Here is a 19,271-nt window from a genome sequence, read left to right as displayed (position 1 = left end):
AGACAAAGCAGGAACATCACCCTGACCGTGCTCGAGCAGCCTGTCACCCCAGACCATTCCAGCGAAGGTAAGTGTCCCTGTGCTGGGCACAGGCACCTCCTGCACTGCCCCAGCAGTGGGAAGCATCGGGCACAGACAGAATTTCGGTCCCTCCTTCCACGGGGCCAAGCTGCTGCAGTGAAGAGAGGATTTCCAGGGGTGTCCTAGGTGCTGCTGGTTGTGCTCCTCCAGTTGTAGCTGGAAGCCCAGCATTCCTCCCTCTGCCACCATTAGCTAGAAGTACGAGTGAGTGCCTCTTGCACAGCCGATTGTCTCTGCAGGAGAAAGGCTCCACAACAGCGTTGCCTTTAGCTGAAAGGAATGGCTGCAGAGAATGAATGGGAGAGGTGGGTTCAGGAACCCAAGCACCAGGTCTGGGTCCTGTACTGGGGAAATTGGTTATGGACTGGGCAAATATATTATGTACTGGGGCAAATATTTCCTGGGGAGAATAGGGCACTTGGGGGTAAATCAGCGGCCACAGAGGCTGAGAAAAAAATGCACCAAATGCTCTCCCACCACTCTGGTGCAGCCCTACATGCAATGTCCATGAAACTATCACCACGGCAGTACCTGCTGCCACTGCTTTCCTTTAGGAAGCACTTACAGCACCTGTTGTCTTCTAAATGCCAGGCACCAGCAATCAAGACCACATGCGTAACTACATAATTGGAGCTTGCTCATTAATCTTCCTCCTTCTGCTGTTCCTGGTCTTCTGCGTTTGGCGCTGGGGTAGGTGGCTCTGCTCTTGCATTGCAAACTTTGAGGTTGCACCTCTGGTTCCTTCGGGCATATTCCCTGGGGATAAAGGTAGTGGGGGGGCTCTGGAGAGGTTCTGCTCTTCACACCAGAATTATTCCTTTCCTGTGAGGTCCCCTTCAGCATACCACCTCCTTCCGTCTGTAAAGAGTCACAGTTTCTAGTTTGTGATGCAGCTGAACGAAGCAGAAGCACAGCACGGGGCTGTTGCAAAGCTTTTCTGGAGAGCCCATACCTTCTGGAAAATAAACCAGCAAGGTGCCTGTCTCCATGGCTCCCATCAAAGCCTTCACCCCCGAGGATGCCTTTGTCAGGAGACAAGTTCATTTGTTTCCAAGGGGGAGATTTCACCCGTGCTTGGCTGGAGCAGCCACAGAACTCTCCGTCTTGATGGCAAAATCCTCATCAACCCCCTGGTGAAAGTGCCAGTGTATTATCTCTGGTCCTCCAGGGCTAGGATGGGGAGGGTGCAACCTGTCGGTAACAAAACCTTCTTTTTCTGAGGTGCAGTGCAGAAGAAGAAGATGAGAATCGTTAAACAACAGCAGGTACGGAAAAGAAAAAAAAAAAAAAAAAAAAGAAAGCTCTTTGATTAAATGCTAACTGCTGGCTTGAATAAGATGCACTGAGCTACAAGAATTGGTTGCTGAATTTAAAATTAGGATGTTAATTCCGTGTTGTAAGGGCAAGCTGCAAAGTGGTAAGTGACCCTGGGATACTGCTTTCCCCCAGCCGCACCTTTCCCCTATGCCTCCCTCCCTGACCCCAAAAGGACCTGATTTTACCTTCATGGCTGAGAAGCCTAGGGACAGCTTTGGCTGACGGCAGCAAGGAGGGTGCAGAATGGTTAAATGCAGAGCAATGTGCAGATGATCACCCTTCCCTGCCTCTCAGCCTCACGGGTTTCTGTCGGGGCACTACTTGAGGGGTCTCTGTGGGCCGTGCAGACAGCCAGGATCAACCCCGACCCTCCTATGGGCAAAGCCACCTGGGCTTTACATAGCTCCTGCTCCTGCTGAGTCCTCCTGGCTTGCAGTTAGCAGCTCCAGACCCCTCCTGATCCCGACATCCTCTGGAGAAGGCTCTCTCTCACCCTGGGTGTTTTCTCTGTGCTTCTCAGGAGCCCCCCGAGGATAACACTGCGGCAGGGGAAATAACAACCATTTATTCCAGAGTCGGAGACAGCTTTGAACATCCAGGGCTGAGAGAATCACCACAGGTCATCTACTCATCCATAACCTCCCTCAATTCCTGAGGACAGGACTGGGCACCACCAGCTCCTGCTTTGGCTGCGGGAGCTGCCCGCAGAGCTCTGGACTTTGCAGGAGAGAGCCCTGCCGCAAAGGTGGCAGGTGATTTTGTCACTGACCAGAGAAAGGGGCCCAAGGTAAAGGCAAATCAGCAGTGCATCCGTGGGAAGCCTGATTCCACTGACTCACCTTAATCTGAGGGCTAACGGAGAGCACTGGATGTATTTCAGTCCTGTGCTCCAGGGTCACTTACCAATTGTCTTGTCATACTGAAAGAATGCATGAAGAAGGCCTTTTGACCTGGACAGCTGTCCATATTTTTAGGAGTATGCCAAGTCACTGGAGAGCAGACCCTTCCTGCCATGAAATCTGCTTGGCCTTGGGATCCCAGGGCAAATGGTTCCTCTGCTGATCGTCTGAAAAGTCCCCTTGAAGGGCAAGGAGTTGGGGCTTTCTGTGCAATGGAGTTCCTGGCACATGGTTACGTTCCTTTAAAACTGTTTGTACAGGTGGAAGAAAGCTGCGATGCCTAACTCTGTTTTAAAATTAAAGGCCACATCTCCCCTAGCAGCACCAGCTTTTTTAAAATGCAGTAAGGGCATAAATTGTTTTGGTTTTGCTCCGGGCTTCATGGAAAACAAGAGAGAACATACCGAAACGTGGGGCCCCATCAGTAATAAACGGATGCTAGGACAGGACAAGAGTGCTAGGCATCTCCTGACCACAGCCTGACCCAGAGAGGGTACGGAAACTGCTGCTGCTGCCTTTCTCTTTGTGTGCTCCTGTGTCAGCTGGGATGATGTTCAAAAGGGACAATGATGATGACAGTGGTGGTCCAAGCCCCCAGCATCAGCAGCCCCTCCCCTGGCTCCAGGTGAAGGACGTGGCTGCTCTGCTCTTGGAAAGCCCTGCTAACCTTCACGACAGCAGAGTTTTTTTTTCTCCAGAAGATAGAAGCTCCTTGTGACTTAATAAAACCGCAAAAGCTGAAAAGTCGCCTTGGGTATGCACAAAGCTTTTGCAGTGGTTACCGTGAAGCCTTAAGTAGCAGGAGAGAAGAAAGTACTAAAAAAAGTGAAGCAGTAGAAGATAATTGCACAGGAAATGTGACTATCAGTCCTTGGGCATATGTGGTCACTGTCGTACTGGTTGTCCCCTCAGCAGACCTCATGTTGTTCCTGACCCCTGCTGAAGGATTTGGAAACACCATCCCCGGAGAGCATGGCAGGACAAGGGAAGACTGCTGAGATCTGCTCCTTCACAGCGGTGAGTGGAGCCCACCCCCAGCAGAAAAACCTCTTGATCTCCCCAGTGCCTGCTAGAGCACAAAATAACCTGCAGCAAAATGAAGACCGAGGTCTGAATTTGGACACCCAGAAAACACAATCACCCCTTTACGAGCCTTGTGTGTCCCAGAGCAGCTTCTTCTCGGAGAAGACACCTTTGGAGAGCCCGGTCCCTGAAACGTCATCTGCAAAGAAGACCTGCAAGGCAGGGGGGATTAAATCCTCCCTGTGGGACCAGGGCCTTGGGGGGGCACCAGGGAGCCCTTGCAGGAGGTGGTGTCCTGCTGCACCCATGCTCAGCTAAGGCACAAGGAGCAAAGTGCCCCTTCTGCTTCCACGGGTTTTCTCAGCTAAAATAAAGTTTTGCAAGAGTTCCCAGACTTTTGCCTTATTCTCCTGCTCTTTGGTAGCATTGAGGCACGTTGTGCTTTCTTCTTGCCAACTCACTTGCTTTTGAACTAAAATTCTCTTTCTGCCGTCCTTGGTCTCAGGCAGGTGAGTTTGCCCTGCTGGACCGGTGCCATGCAGAAGGGGCTGCAGGACGTGGGGTGCCAGAGGAACTGCAGTGCCCAGTTCTGGAGGTTTTGGGAAGCGTTTGGTCCATGCATCTCGAGAGAAAGGCCAGTGTCTGCTGGTGCTGCATTGGCACTGATTTGGCCCAGTTTTGTGCTCGCGAGGCCTGCTGAGACCTGCCCTCCAGGGTGGGCCATATGCAGAGGGGATCCCTGCATTTGTGGTGTGATGAGGTTGAAACTCCACACTTTTTGGGGGGCTACACGTGTAGGCCAGGGGAGGGGAAAGCAGGCCCCATGCGTGCCTCACACAGCAGCACAGTGCAGGCAGACCTCACAGCGAGCCCACAGCTCCTCTCGTGACCCACGCTGCGTGCAGAGCACAAAGGGAACTGCAGAAACCGAAGGGAAAAAGAAACGAGCAGAAGGGGGCTGGACGGCCACACAGGCTACGTGGTGCTTTGCGTGCTTCCCTGTCCCTGCCTGACTCTCCCCCCTGCTTGCCCCAAGCTCCCACCACCAAAGGCCTTTTGTTCTCACCCACACCGCCTGTCTCTGCCTCTAGCCCCCACGCTGCAGCCCCACCAGCTGCCTCTGCCGTTTCATTTCCTTCTCTGAGCGGCTTCCTCGCAGGCCTCTATCTCCCAGGCCCCTCCTTTGCTTGCTCTTTGCAGCTCTTAAAGGTCAGTGTGGGTTTCTTTGTGGCTGCAGGCGGCTCGGTGCTTGCAGGTCTTGCAGGTGCTTCTCAGACACTCGCTAGCTACACCTCAGAGCAGCTTCCTCTGCTGGATACACGCGACCTTTGAATTAACAATTCAGGTAGTGCACCGGTCCTCTCTGTGGCCTTGCCGCTCATCCTAGTTTATTCTTCCATGGTTTAGTCACAGAATCACAATATTAGGGATCAGAAGTCCATCCCATGTGTCTGAAAGCCATCTTCTGGGGCTGACAATGAGTGGGGCAGGGGGCCTGGTAACAAGAGGGGTGGAAAATGCCAAGGTACCCAGTGCCTTCTTCACCTCGGTCTTCACCAGTACTTGTGTTCAGCAATCCAAGGGCCTGGAGAAGGTCTGGAGCAAGGAAGGTGTGTTCTTGGTGGGAGGGGACCAGATCAGGGAGCACTGAAGCCAACTGGGCATATATAAGCCCATGGGGCCTGAAAGGATGCACCCACAAACTCTGAGGGAGCTGGCTGATGGCAGTGACAGGCCACTGCTGATCATCTGTGAGAGGCTGTGGAGAGGTTTCTGAAGGCTGGTGGAAAGCAAACGTCACCCCTACATTCAGAAAGGGGCAAGGAGGACATGAGGGAAATACAGGACGGACAGATTCACCTCAATTCCTGGGCAGCATTTCCCAGCACATGATGGGCAAGAAGGTGATTGGAAGGAGGTAGCATGGATTTAGGAATGAGAAATCCCATGTAACCAACCCAATAGCCTTCTGCAATGAAGGGGCTGATTGATGGACGAAGGGAGAGCAGGGGATGTCACCTATTTCTGTATCAGTAAGGCTTTTGACACCATCTCCCCCAGCGGTGGCACCACAGCATCCTCACAGAGAAGCTGACAAAGTATGGGTTTGATAAGTGAATTTATCAGTCTGGTGGGGCTGGAAACTGGGTAAACAGCCAGGCCCAGACATTCAAAACCCAACAGGACATGGTGGTGGGTAACCAGCTCTAGGAGACCCTGCATGAGCAAAGGGTAGACTAGATGACCTCCAGAGGTGCCTGCAGACCCACACTCTTCTGCCTTTCTTGGACTCTGGTGCTGTTTGCTCAGAGGGAAAGAGTGTCCCAGGGCTTCACCAGGACTGATCAGGTAGAGGAGTCTCTTTACTGTTTTTTTTGTTTGTTTGTTTGTTTGTTTGTTTTTTCCTTCCCCTCTCATTTAACCCTAGATGGAGAATTTAGGAGTGTTCTGTGTGAACAATCAGCCGAGCACCTCCTTGGCAAAGTCCGAGGTCCTCAAAACACTGCCGCAAGAGACGCTGAGATCGACCAGAAAATGTAATTATCTTTTTCACTTGGGCATTTCTGTTTTCTAGCAGAGAACAATGACCATCCCTTCACAACTATTTGGGTTGCGGCAGTGTGTGAGTGGGAGAGAGAGGCCTGGTGCTGTGCTTTTTGATAGGCTGTGGCATGAGATTCGCATCTGCTGGTGGTCAGACACTCTGCTCATCTTTCTCCAACCGCAATAAGCTGCACTGCCCCGAAGCAGCATGTGTGGAAAATCTTCCTCACAGACAATATTTATAGGGTTGTGCTGCTGTGTTTGGTGTTTAATCTCTTCCATCCCCTTGAAAGGTGCAAGGTGCAACAAATGCCAGAAAGTAAGTGCCAGAAAAGCTATTAAGAGTTCATGTGAAAGGAGTTAGCTTGCCTCATTTTTCCTGCAGTTCATCCAAGATTAAGTGGAAAACATGATTTTAAAGTTTTCTTCCAAAAAGTTGTGGAAGGAATGATGCTAGAGTAGCCTGATACAGAAAAATGTCTCTTTGGAGCGGTGGGTCTGGACAATGGGGGCATGGTGGGACAGGTGGGTGGACTACCTTCATCTGCGACAGTTCATCCTTCCGGCAAACAAGTAACACATCTGCCCAGAGATAGAAAGCTTCATCCTGTCACATATTCTTGAAGGCAACTTCAGCTGAATTGTCACCCTGATGGCTGTTGTCGCACATTGATGCATCCGTTGCAGCTGCAAGGGGCTACCCAAGCGATGTGCTTCTTTAGGGAGGGGACAGAGCTGCTTCTCCCTGTGACAAATCACATTTTTCTGCTGCTGTTTTGCACCAGCACCCTTACACTTCTATCAGTTGCTTTTAGTTTTGCAGCTCTCCAAGCTCACAGGATGCAGCAGTGCTTCACTATGACAGAATGCACATGGCCTGTGCTGTGACCTTACGTGGAGGAACCAAGATGGGAACAGAGAGCCTGCACTTTGATAGCCACAGGGAGAAAGAGAAGTTCACTTAAAAAAGAAAATACGGAATTGTGAAATGACTGGCTGCACAGACAGCTGTCTTGGCTCAGCATCCATCTTGCTCCAGTTTTGGTGGTCACTCTCGGCAGGGCAGGAAGGCTTTCCCTGCTGCTCTGGGGCAGAGCTCCAACCTTCCCGAGCCTCTCATCTCTCTGCTCCTCAGCCTAGAGCATGAAACTTGGTCCTTAGGTGCTCCTCCAGTGCAAACCCCCTTAAAATGAAATTCCCTTTGTGGAAAGCTTGTGGCACATGAGTGATCCCATTCTGCACCTGTCTTGGTGGAGGAGAACGCCCCTGGCAGTGGAATAAGTGTCTCCGAGCCCCGGCCAATGCTAGAAGCAGGTTAGAGGACCAGAAACAGGCTTAGGGAGCTGAGGCCCTCTCCCAGGGGCAGGATGGAAGATGCTTCAGCTGCAAGAAAGGGATGGGGATGATGGATCTTTGGCCTCAGGGCATGGAAACAACCTTGGGCATCACCTGCAATTTATATTGCTGCCAGCATGGACATAAGAAACCCCTCCTAGGAGAGAAGTCAGATGGGTTCTTCTCCCTGGGTTTTCCTGGCCAGCAGGCACTGCATTTCTTGTGGTGGGGCCGCTTCTGGGGTGTAGCGCTGCTCTGCCCAGCTGCAGCCTGGCTCCTCGGAACGCAGTGCCACTCCTCCCCGCAGGAACAGCAGCGGCTTCGCGGCACGCCGGGGCGGGAGTGGCTGCTGGCAGCAGAAAACCTCCCAGGAAAGAGGAGAAGAGGCAGCAGGAACGGAGAGGAGCCATCAGCAGGGAAACGGTGAGCCTGGCGCCAGCCCACCCTCGGCACTGCCCTCCTGAGCATCAGGAATCCAGCCCCCTGCAAGCAACTACCTGACTTGCAATCATCATTACTTTCAAAACACAGGATTTTTTGAGCCTTTTCTCCTTGGCAGATGCAGCTGCACCGTCCCATAGAGCTGCTGGGGACCAGCTGGATGCTCCTGGCAGGTAAAGTAGGGGATGGTGCCACCCAGCAGGCTCGGAGCTGGATTCTCACCTGCTGCAAACCAGCAGAGGTTTCAGCAGAGCTTTGCAATTGTGCATGGGTAGCACTGGTCCATGTGGATTAGGCTTTTTAAATGGGACAAATTGCTTGTCCTGCAAGGACGGGCATCTCTGCTCCACTGTCCAAAGGCAGAGGAGGTAGAAGCAACTCAGAAGCATGGAACCGGGAATAAACATCCTCTGCGGGTAGGTTTATCTGAGACCAGGATATGTAACAACAAAGAATTTATTGCAGATATGGAAATAATCTCACTGCGGTCTTTATCAAAGCACCAGCCGGCTTGAAGCACAAATGTACAAAGCTTTTCAGGGTGAGCAGCTGAAATGGAAACCAAACCTGTTCAGGTATATGCAGTGTTTGCCAGATGCCATGGTGTCAGGGAGTGCTGAGCATCTACAGGAGGAGCTTTGCATATTGCAGGCGTACAGAGATGCTTGTAATTAAATATTTTCTCTTATTGTGTGCTGACAATAGCGTGTAAAGTGTGCTCTTCTAGAGCACGGGCATTTTCAATTATAAGCTTGTTTCTTCTCCTCGCACACATCTCTCACAGTTTGGGGGGCACAAAAATAAAAACCGATGGCTGTTCCTAGAGGTCACGAGCCTGAGAAGTGCAGAGCCGTCAGCAGGGCTTGTTTTTTTTTGCATTCTTACGCCTAACGCCTGTCCTTGCGCTGCAAAATCACCGGGAGAGATTACCGGCCGGGGCCAGTTCCCAGGGGCTTTGCAGACAGCAGGCGGCAGTGTGAGGCACGCCAGCAGCTGCGAGAAGGGAGGATGCTGAGCCTGCGCTGCCGGCTGGGGCTCCTGCTGCTGGCCCTGCTCCGAGCATCTCGCCCGGACACTCAGGGGCAGCCTGGCAGCCCCGAGGGGAGAGGAGCTCGGGCAGAAGTCCCAGCGTCTCCATCAGGAGAGGCACAGGACAGGAGCTCTTGTGGTGCTGGGATTGCACCGGCCATTTCGCAGCTGGTTAGTGAGCCTACCAGCGGTGGCGCCCCGCTAGACCTTCTCTTCACAAACAGAGAAGGACTGGTGGGAGATGTGGTGGTCGGGAGCTGTCTTGGGCAGAGTGACCACGAAATGGTGGAGTTCTCTATTCTTGGGGAGGTCAGGAAGGGGACCAGTAAAACCGCTGTATTGGACTTTCGGAGGGCTGACTTTGAGCTGCTCAGGACACTGGTTGGTGGAGTCCCTTGGGAGGCGGTTCTGAAGGGCAGAGGGGTCCAGGAAGGCTGGGCGCTCTTCAAGAGGGAAATCTTAATGGCGCAGGAACGGTCTGTCCCCACGTGCCCAAAGACAAGCTGGCAGGGAAGAAGACCAGCCTGGCTGAACAGAGAATTGTGGCTTGAGCATAGGAGAAAAAAGAGGGTTTATAATCTTTGAAAAAGTGGGCAGGCCACTAGGGAGGACTTTAAGGATGTAGCGAGGCTGTGCAGGGACAAAATTAGAAAGGCCAAAGCTCATCTGGAGCTCAATCTGGCTACTGCCGTTAAAGATAACAAAAAACGTTTTTATAAATACATCAACACAAAAAGGAGGACTAAGGAGAATCTCCATCCTTTACTGGATGCGGGGGAAAACTTCGTTACAAGAGATGAGGAAAAGGTGGAGGTGCTCAATGCCTTCTTTGCCTCAGTCTTTAGCGGCAATACCGGTTGTTCTCTGGATACCCAGTACCCTGAGCTGGTGGAAGGGGATGGGGAGCAGGATGTGGCCCTCACTATCCATGAAGAACTGGTTGGTGACTTGGTACGGCACTTGGATGTGCACAAATCGATGGGGCCGGATGGGATCCACCCAAGGGTACTGAGAGAACTGGCAGAGGAGCTGGCCAAGCCACTTACTGTCATTTATCAGCACTCCTGGCTATCGGGGGAGGTCCCAGTTGACTGGCGGCTAGCAAACGTGACGCCCATCTACAAGAAGGGCCGGAGGGCAGACCCGGGAAACTACAGGCCTGTCAGTTTGACCTCAGTGCCAGGGAAGCTCATGGAGCAGATCCTCCTGAGAGTCATCACGCAGCACTTGCAGGGCAAGCAGGCAATCAGGCCCAGTCAGCATGGGTTTATGAAAGGCAGGTCCTGCTTGACGAACCTGATCTCCTTCTATGACAAAGTGACGCGCTGGGTGGATGAGGGAAAGGCTGTGGATGTGGTCTACCTTGACTTCAGCAAGGCTTTTGACACCGTCTCCCACAGCATTCTCCTCAAGAAACTGGCTGCTCTTGGCTTGGACTGGCGCACGCTTCGTTGGGTTAGAAACTGGCTGGATAGCCGGGCCCAAAGAGTCGTGGTGAATGTTGGAGGCCAGTCACTAGTGGCGTCCCCCAGGGCTCAGTGCTGGGGCCGGTCCTCTTTAATATCTTCATCGATGATCTGGACGAGGGCATCGAGTGCACCCTCAGTAAGTTCGCAGATGACACCAAGTTAGGTGCGTGTGTCGATCTGCTCGAGGGTAGGAAAGCTCTGCAGGAGGATCTGGATAGGCTGCACCGATGGGCTGAGGTCAACTGTATGAAGTTCAACAAGGCCAAGTGCCGGGTCCTGCACCTGGGGCGCAATAACCCCAGGCAGAGCTACAGGCTGGGAGAGGAATGGTTGGAGAGCTGCCAGGCAGAGAAGGACCTGGGAGTGATGGTGGATAGTCGGCTGAATATGAGCCAGCAGTGTGCTCAGGTGGCCAAGAAGGCCAACGGCATCCTGGCTTGTATCAGGAACGGTGTGACCAGCAGGGCTAGGGAGGTGATCGTCCCCCTGTACTCAGCTCTGGTGAGGCCGCACCTCGAGTACTGTGTTCAGTTTTGGGCCCCTCGCTACAAGAAGGACATCGAGGTGCTTGAGCGGGTGCAGAGAAGGGCGACGAAGCTGGTGAGGGGCCTGGAGAACAAGGCCTACGAGGAGCGGCTGAGGGAGCTGGGCTTGTTCAGCCTGGTGAAGAGGAGGCTCAGGGGCGACCTTATCGCTCTCTATAGGTACCTCAAGGGAGGCTGTAGCGAGGTGGGGGTTGGCCTGTTCTCCCACGTGCCTGGTGACAGGACGAGGGGGAATGGGCTAAAGTTGCATCAGGGGAGTTTTAGGGCGGATGTTAGGAAGAAATTCTTTACTGAAAGGGTTGTAAGACATTGGAACGGGCTGCCCAGGGAAGTGGTGGAGTCACCATCCCTGGAGGTCTTTAAAAGACGTTTAGATGTAGAGCTTAGGGATATGGTTTAGTGGAGGATGTGTTAGTGTTAGGTTAGAGGTTGGACTCGATGATCTTGAGGTCTCTTCCAACCTAGAAATTCTGTGATTCTGTTATTCTGTGATACTGTAATTCATTGGATCCGTGCCTGGGTGGATAACTGCTATGTATTTAATGGCTATTTTTATTTCTAAGTAAACAATTACCCTTCCTTTCATTTCCTCTGCCTAAGCCAGATCGTTCCTCCTAAGCTCTTTGCAATCATCAATTTTGTTTGCTTGTTTTTAAAGTATCCGCTGTACAGGCTGGGATTTTAGCAGTGATTTTTGCCTGGCTTTTCCCAAAAACTCTTTTTCTCCACTCGGGGCTGGGCGCTGTGACCGCTTGCAGTCCTTGGAGCGTCACTTAGAGCCCAAGCTATGACAAAGCCATAAACTGCCAGGCACCTGGGGGAAGCAGCTCCATCTTGCACAGGTGTTCACAGGTAGATGTTTTCAGCTCCAAACAAGACCAGGTGCTGGGGATGAGATGCTTGGGAAGCCCCTTCTAGGCACAGACGGGGAGGGGAGACCACCCCCAACCCCACACAACTCAAGCAGAAAAGGTCTCAGCCCTGCAGCCAGGCTTCTTCAGCCACCCCTAGCAGCTCAGGCTGGGATGCCTCACTGCCTGGTGACGTGATGGTTGCTGGCAGTGCTTTGTGAGACGTGATCACCAAGCTGTCCAGGAGCCACCTGTGTGCCCTTGGCACAGCTTCTCCCAAGACTTGCTCCAGCTCCCAGCCCTGTCTTCTCTCCATCCTCTGCCATCCAGGGCTGCTGGTGCCTTTGCAGCAGGCCGCGGAAGCAGAGGGAGCCCTGCAGAGAAGAGTGGTCGTGGTGGGATCCTCCGTGCTGCTTGCTGGGCCAGCTGATGCTGTGCACATCCACTCCGCGCGCTGGGAGTTCCTCAATGGCTCCGTGTCCCGCGCCGTCGTGCAGTACGATGAGGGGTCGCACTCCGTGGCCATCCACCCACCCTACGTGGGACGAGCCCTTTTCCATCCACCCAATGGATCTCTCCTCCTGGAGGACCTACAGGAAAGTGACAGCGGCATCTACAAAGTGACCATCAACCTGGCAGAAAGGGATAGCCTGAAGGTCTTGCTGGATGTCCTCAGTAAGTGGTGGGCACGGGAGGGAGGAGCGGGGTGATGGATACAAGCGGAGGAATGTTTCTTGGCTGGATATGGACAGACCATCAGCCAAGCCAGAGGGTTTGGAGAAGGGATTTGGGCTAAGTCTAATGGGCTGATCATGAGGAGCTTGGACCAGCCATGGATGGAGACATGGCAAGGGGAACTTGGGGCAGAGCCTCCTGGAGACCTCTGGGCGACCACCAGGTCTGGTGGTGCTGCCCTGAGAGACCTCCTGGAGCTGTGACAAAGGGCTGGCCCCCATCCTGGAAGGTCCCTTCCATCCCCTGTTCTCTGCTCTCAGTGGAAGGACGGAGGGACCGGTGGGATTGTGTCCATTGCTAGCTCTGCAGCATCTTTAGCAAGGTTCTGGTGGGACTGATGGAGCGAAGCCCAGCAGGGTGCTCTTTACGGAGGAGTCACCAAAAACCTCCCCCTCAGACCACACTGGCTGAGCAGCTGTCTGCCATTTGCAGGCGCCAGCCGCCGTTGCAGAGCGATGAGCACATTGTAAACAACACAGAAGCTCGTCCTGCTGCTCCTGCCAATTCCCTTAATTTGCTCATGTGCTCAATTTCCTTCCTAATAAGGCTGTGGTCATGATGCTACCGCAGCTCCCCACCATTCATTTTCCCTTTCTGTTACACAGAAGTCTGCCTGGGGACTGTCTTACAGTTAGGAAAAATTAATAAATACCAGAAAGCACAGCAGCTCCCAACAGCGCAGGACCTTCTGGAGGAGGGCAACTGTGATTGCATCCTTGCAGACTGAAGGATGCAGTGGGGAAACCTGCTCCAGCTCGTATCTGAGAGAAGTGCTGGTGTTTCTGTCCTCTTCCCAGAGCCCGTGTCTCGCCCTCAGCTCTGGAGCAGTGGCCTGGTGGCCAAGGCCACGGGTGAGGTGCTCTGCGAGGTGGTGGAGGGCAGGGTGGACACCATCACCTGGAAGAAGGACGGGCAGGCGCTTCCCCGGGGCAGAGGTTTCCACGTCTCCGGCAGCCTCAGCATTTTGCACCTGAGGGCGGTGAAGAAGTCGGACTGCGGCTCCTACTCCTGCAACGCCAGCAACGGGATAAGCTGGCAGGAGACCTCCCTGAACGTCACTGTTGCAGGTGCTCACCAAAACGACGGTTCAAGTGGCACTTTCCATGGGCCCAGGGAAATGGGGAGATGCTGCTCCCCAGCTCCCAGCACTCGTCCTGCTCTCCACCCATCCCCAGCACCCCGGAGTGCTCTCAGCCCCTTCTTCTTCCCCCATGCCCCAAGGCCTGGCCCCCATCCCGTGAGGCGGTGGCTGACACGTGTCATTGAGTGGAGCTCCCCATCGTACGATGCTCAGCAGCAACTCCCCGTCTCCCTTCACACCTCTGCCTGCCCCCAAGTCCCGGTTCTTGGCGGGATGGGCAGCAGGAGGTTGGCCGTTCCCTCTTGGAGGAGGTCCCAAGGCCCTTGGCCAAGGCGATGGTGGGCAGGATGTGGGCAGAGGGCGGTGGGCAGGGTGCCTGTGGGCAGCACACAGCCCGGCGTGGGTGTTTCATGGAGCAGGGCCTCTAGCAGAGGCTCTGATCCACCAGCTGGCAAAGCAAACCCATGGCAGCCACGGTGGAGCTCCACGGCCCAGCAGTGCCATCCGTGCTGGTCCTGTCGGTGGCCTCATTCCCAGAGCCGTGGGTTGTTTTTTTCCAGGTCTCTCTCCTCCCCTGAAGGATGTGCTGAGGATTGCAGTGGTCGCCGTGGTCTTTGCTGCTGTCTCGGGATGGAGATTAGTTTTTCCTGTCTGCCAGTCCGAAAAGCTGCGAATAAGTGAGTCTGCAGCGAGGGGCAGCCAAACCCCCAGTCCCCGTACCCAGCGGGGCAGAGCCAGGAGCGATGCTGCCAGAGGAGCCGGTAACTGGCTCATTCCCCTTCCAGCTGCCCGAACTTCTCACCTTCTCCTCGTCTGGCAGGTCTTTTAAGAGTAAAGAGAGAAACCTTCCTTGGTGGATTTTGTTTTTAAGGGAGAAAACTTGTTTTGCTCTGTTTTCAGGCTAGGTTAAACCCTGGCATTTCCTACGCATCTTTGCTCAGAGGGTTGAAACGACTGAGTGGCACTCTTATAGAAATGAAGCATCTCAAAGCATTATTTTTACAAGAAGGCTCCATTTTAATAGTGTTTAGCACACGCTGTGCCGTGGGCACAGAGCCCCTTCCAGCTCCTCTCCCTCCGGAGCAGGTCAACCCCTCCATGCCCCCGGCAGGGACCCCCCAATGCTGCGTCCCACCCAGGGGAGGGCTGGGGGCTGGCGCGGGATCCCCCGTGGGGACACGGATGTCACCTTGCACTGCTCTGGGTGTCTAGGGGGGGAGCTGTGGCGGTGGCTCAGCGCCTACACCTGCGGGCTGGTGTGCGTCTCCTCCATCCTGGCTGGCACTGCCGGGCTCCTCTGGATGCGAGAAGAAGGTACGGGGCGTTTTGGGGGGCGGTGCGGCGCGGACCCCTCTGCTTTCCCCCATGCAGGGCAAAAAATGCAAGAGCAATCCTTGCTGTGCCATACAGGGAGCTGCTTGCAGGGAGAGATTAAAAAGGCCTGAGGGGTGGGAAGGGGAAGAAGTGATGCTCAGCCCTGAAACGTTTTCTTTCAGGCCCATCCATTGCCGTCATATTGCCAGAGATTGTCCTTCTGTACGTGATTGTGGTCACCTTCCTGGTGGCCGCCAACGTGACCTTCCAGCCTACCAAGCTCATCCAGCTCAAAAGCACAACAGGTGAGCTGTTCAAGCATGGCAGGGATGGAGATCAATAAAAAACAGGTGTGGGGAGGTGTTCTTTTGTGCAAAATCTCATCCTTCCTGTGCCAATTCATGCCGGTGGGTCCCCAGCAGACTGTGGTCTAAAGGAGCCCTCGTCCACCTCTGGCAGCACACGCTGACGTCTCTGTGTCCTCTTTTTCACGGCCAGCACAGCGCACGATGGGCTACGCAGCTCCCGGCGGGGTGCTCTTGGTGGTGCTGACGAGCAGCTTCCACATAAAGAACATCCACCATCGCCACGGTGAGAAGCTTCTCTGCAATAGCCCTTCCACGTGGCCATCCGGAGCTGGAGCCGCTCAAAGAAAACGCAAAAGATTGCTTTTATTTTTCAGGACAATTTCACTTTTTTATATATACGCACGTTCTCACAGTGTCAATCCGCCTTTCTCTTTTCCTTTTGACCGAGTTTTCTTCTGCTTTTTTGCCTGTCTGACCTCAGAGGACGGCTGCACGGCGTTTGTGGACGTGACTGCCCTCGCGGTGAGCACGGCAGCAGTGTCAGCCCTTCCGCTCCTCGCCATCTTCCTCTGCTGTAAGTGCCCCCTCCTCCACTTCCTTCTCTACCTCTGCGGTCTAGCAGCAGTGTGAACTACACACAACTCGGCTTTCTGCTTTAGAGAAGAGCCCACAGCCTCTCTGGTGACCGTTTCCCTTCCCCGTTTGAGCCCCGGGTGCCGTCCCCCAAAACGCTGTGCCCCGCAGGCGCTTTGCCCAGTGCCCACGAGAGGACTTGTCTTTTTGCAGATCACACCACACAGGGGTGGCAGAATGAATGTGACTCCAGCTGTGCCGAAAAGGAAAGGTAGAGCCTTCTTTGCCTTTTTCTGTATAAATTCACACCATCCTGGAGTGCAAAGAGCGAGATATGGAAATTATCCCATGCCTTGTTTTAAGTCCTAGACCCCATGAAAGGTGCAGCCCAGCTCTGCCCTCCCAGCCCCTGATTTTACGCAGGATTTGGAGTGGGATGCTCCAATGGGGTCCGTGCTTGAGCACCTGCTCAAATCTCTCCACAAATGCATCACTCGTGGCCCCAGCTTGAAGATTTAAGCCTTAATTCCTGCTGGTTTCATCCACGCCCTTTGGATTTTGGTGGTGCTGTAGGCTCATGGGGGCTTAGCCCTGGGGTAAAGCCCCCAGTGCCCGTCCTGCTCATCACAGCCTCAGTCAGCATCTCCGTGCCCCAGCCAAAATCAGCCGGGGCTGGAGGAACAAGTGTTAGACCCATGTGTAGGGTCTTGTTGGGTTTTGGGGCCATGCAGGGGTGGGTGAAAAGAGAGGCCCCCACAGCTCACGCCTCTGCCTGGTGTGGGGCAGGTCTGGACTGGTGGACCAGACCTTTGGCTCCACTGATGTTCAGCACGTGGGATTACAGCACGGTTTGGGTTGGAAGGGACAATTAGAGACCATCCCGTCCATCCCCCTGCCATGGGCACGGACATCTCTCCCTAGATCAGGTTGCTCAAAGCCCCGTCCAACCCAACTTTGAACGCCTCCAATGATGGGGCACCCACAGCTCCTCTGGGCAGCCTGTTCCAGTGCCTCACCACCCTGACTGTGAAAAATTTCTTCCCTGCAGGTCTTCCAGGTCCTTTGAAATGTCCCTGCCCAACATCAAGGATCCTGTTCCCACCTGCTAGACACTGGGGGTGTTTCACACTTGGCTGACTCAACCCAATTTCTCCCCAACACTGAGTTTCAGTAGGTCTGAGTCTCCAGTGTGTTGGTGATAAACAGCAAATAAATTAATTAATTCTGCCTGGTTTTTATATTTTTATTTTTTATACAATGCAGAACCAGAGGGTCCAAATGCAAACTTCCTCTTTTATTTTCCTCTTTAAAAGCAGGACATGGGGGAGAGAAGGGCTTTTAAGAGTAGTTGCAAGTGTCTCTCTCAGTAGTTCATTGTTTCAATGCGGATGCAGCTGTGTGTGCCGTTAACCCACCCCTTCCTTCTGGTGTGTGAGGCCACACTCCACTGCTCGCTCCCCGTGTGCAGATGATTTCAACGTGCTTTGGAAGGGGAGGTCAGGCCACTTTCCCCCACATCCACAGCTCTGTGTCCTCCCTGCCCACCCCTGATGCCCTTTGCAGATGGGACAGCATCTCCAAGGACCACTGTCCCCACCAGCAGCAGCACCCACACCTGCAGCGACCTTGGCGTGCTTCTGAAGCTATTTGCTTAAATGCAAATCCCTCTGCAGAATTCCCGCTGTCACTGCGTGTTGACAGTAGCTGCTCTGTTCATGCCTTGTTGTTTTTCCTGCTCCTCCCGTCCGGTTATTGTATCAACTAGAGCAAGAACCATATTTCCTTCCTCCAAACACAATCTAACCTGGCACGAGAAAGCAACTGAACATAAGCAATTGAATAAGATGGAGGCATGAGAAAAATACATGCTCAAATCAAAAGTGGAGGTTGGATTCTGAGCATCATGGGTTCCCCCCTCAGCTCAGAAGTGATGAGGGGCTGGTTTTACCTGCTAGGAAAAAGAAACCACAGTGTGAGATACTCTCAGGTTGAGTCTTCAGATCTCAACACGTTTAAGGAGCGTTAAACTGAGAGGCCGCAGAGGTCACTATGGCCTCAGCCAGTTGCACAAAGCAAGGTAACTCATGGACTTAGCAAATGTTGAAAGGCTTTTTAGGCCAGACGCCCCTATCCCATCAGGATGCCGGTGCAATATTCAGCTTTTTGCTGGTACTTGAGAGCAGCCTCTGCTCTACCAGACTGCAGCTGTTTCAGGGGTAAGGGTTAACTTTTTTGGCTTTCTAAAGTTTGCCTTTCAGTGCCCCCGACCCCTAAGTATTCCTGCAAAGGCAGCTGGGCCCTTGCAGTTCTGCACGTGGGAAACCTCCGGGCTGGCCAAGGGGAGGCAAACACAAATCAGACAGGTGATGAGGCCTCGCTGCCCTTTGTGAGGGTGATGTACTCCACGTGAAAACCAAGGTAACAAGATTTGGTTGGTCACGGATGGCAGTAGCTTCTCCAGGGGGCATGCGCCATGTGTGCTTATCTCCAGCCTTCTGTCACAGATCCCGGTTGCCCCGGTACCACTGAGTGTCTGAATTATTTATTCACTTTGTGTTTGCTTAGCTTTTGTTAGCAGTCTTTTGTTTCTCTGCAATTCCATTTAGGTAAGTGTTGGACAATACTGGCCCCCGTATCGACCCCTGGGAAGCACCGGTAGTGACCGGCCTCCAGATGGACTTTGTGCTGCTGCTCCCAACCCAGCTGCTCAGCTGCCTTTCCGCCCACCCCACTGCCCCCTTACCAGCCCCTGCTTTGCCAGCTTGTCTGTGAGGATGCTAGGAGAGACGGTGTCCTTAACGCATCTTGCCCAGCGCCATGAGGACAGGCAGAGTGTACCTAGTGAGGTCCCTGGGAGCGGGTTGGGCTGGAGATATTTCCTAGAGCCAGAACTTCTCTCGTGGGGCAGGAAGCCAAAGGTCCCGGTCCACACGGGGTGGGCACTTCGGTCAGAGCGAGCATCTCGGTGCGTGGCAGAGAAGCTGCTGCTTCCCATTGCTTAGCAAGGGCGGGAGCCTGGGGGGAGCCGGGGCTGAGCCCAAACCTGCACACGGCAGCTTTCAGGACCTCTTGCCACCATGGAGCTGGCTTTGGGTAACGCTGGTGTGTTGGCTTTATGTGCCAAGGTTTGGTATGTGGCTGCCGATTGAGTGATGCTGATTCAAAGATCGAAGCCGAAATTTCTAAGTGACAAAGTATCCTTTATTGTCAGCGCTGGATGCACGGGGGATCCTTTCACCTAACATGCATGTTCGAAGTAACAAACTATCTCATATTTATACAGCATAACAATGAATATTCAATTAACGCCTATACATATTCATTACTGAAACCCGCCTACTCTCACTTCGTATGCTAATTAGCTTATCAGTCCTTGTGCTTACACAAAGCCTCCCAAGAATTGTGGGCAGGGATCTTCGGGGCAGTGGTATTTGGGAGTTAGACTGTAGGTCTTGCTCCTGATGTACTTTTCTTCTTTTACTAAAGAATGCCAAGTTGGCTGAATCAGTTGTCTTCCAAGTCCCAGGAACGCAGACTTTGCTCAAGTTAGCTCAAGTTTCAGCATAACTGAAGTTTGACATATAACGAGATGTTGAATATTTTGTTCTCATTACATTTTCAACTACAAGATTTATTCTATCCTAAAGTGAGTTTATACAACATCAGTGCTGATTGTGCCTCGGGGAGAACAGACTTCAGAAAAGAAAGAAAAAAAAAAAAAAAAAA

The 19,271-nt window shown here is 53.3% G+C and overlaps 1 protein-coding gene and 1 long non-coding RNA gene across 2 annotated transcripts; both read left to right on the top strand.

Annotated features, from left to right (window-relative positions):
* The first annotated feature begins 670 nt into the window (after positions 1-670).
* Positions 671-3,705, top strand: LOC309883237. The gene is made up of 3 exons (XR_014318420.1): positions 671-771; positions 1,309-1,346; positions 1,919-3,705. It is a non-coding gene; the product is annotated as an uncharacterized lncRNA (long non-coding RNA).
* A 1,092-nt stretch (positions 3,706-4,797) lies between these two features.
* Positions 4,798-16,771, top strand: LOC309883214 (uncharacterized protein; the record flags this gene model as incomplete). The annotated part of the gene is made up of 12 exons (XM_082771113.1): positions 4,798-4,930; positions 7,507-7,622; positions 7,759-7,813; positions 11,865-12,209; positions 13,067-13,336; positions 13,911-14,027; positions 14,563-14,664; positions 14,847-14,969; positions 15,163-15,255; positions 15,454-15,546; positions 15,759-15,816; positions 16,594-16,771. 12 exons carry the CDS (start codon positions 4,798-4,800, stop codon positions 16,652-16,654), a joined length of 1,566 nt encoding a protein of 521 aa, XP_082627239.1. The 3' UTR covers positions 16,655-16,771.
* Positions 16,772-19,271: the final 2,500 nt, after the last annotated feature.

The sequence above is a fragment of the Aythya marila genome (assembly GCF_965140915.1).
Source record: "Aythya marila genome assembly, chromosome: 13".
In the NCBI taxonomy this organism is placed as follows: domain Eukaryota; kingdom Metazoa; phylum Chordata; class Aves; order Anseriformes; family Anatidae; genus Aythya; species Aythya marila.
Note: the sequence above shows the minus strand (reverse complement) of the source record. Positions and strands in the feature narration are given on the sequence as shown.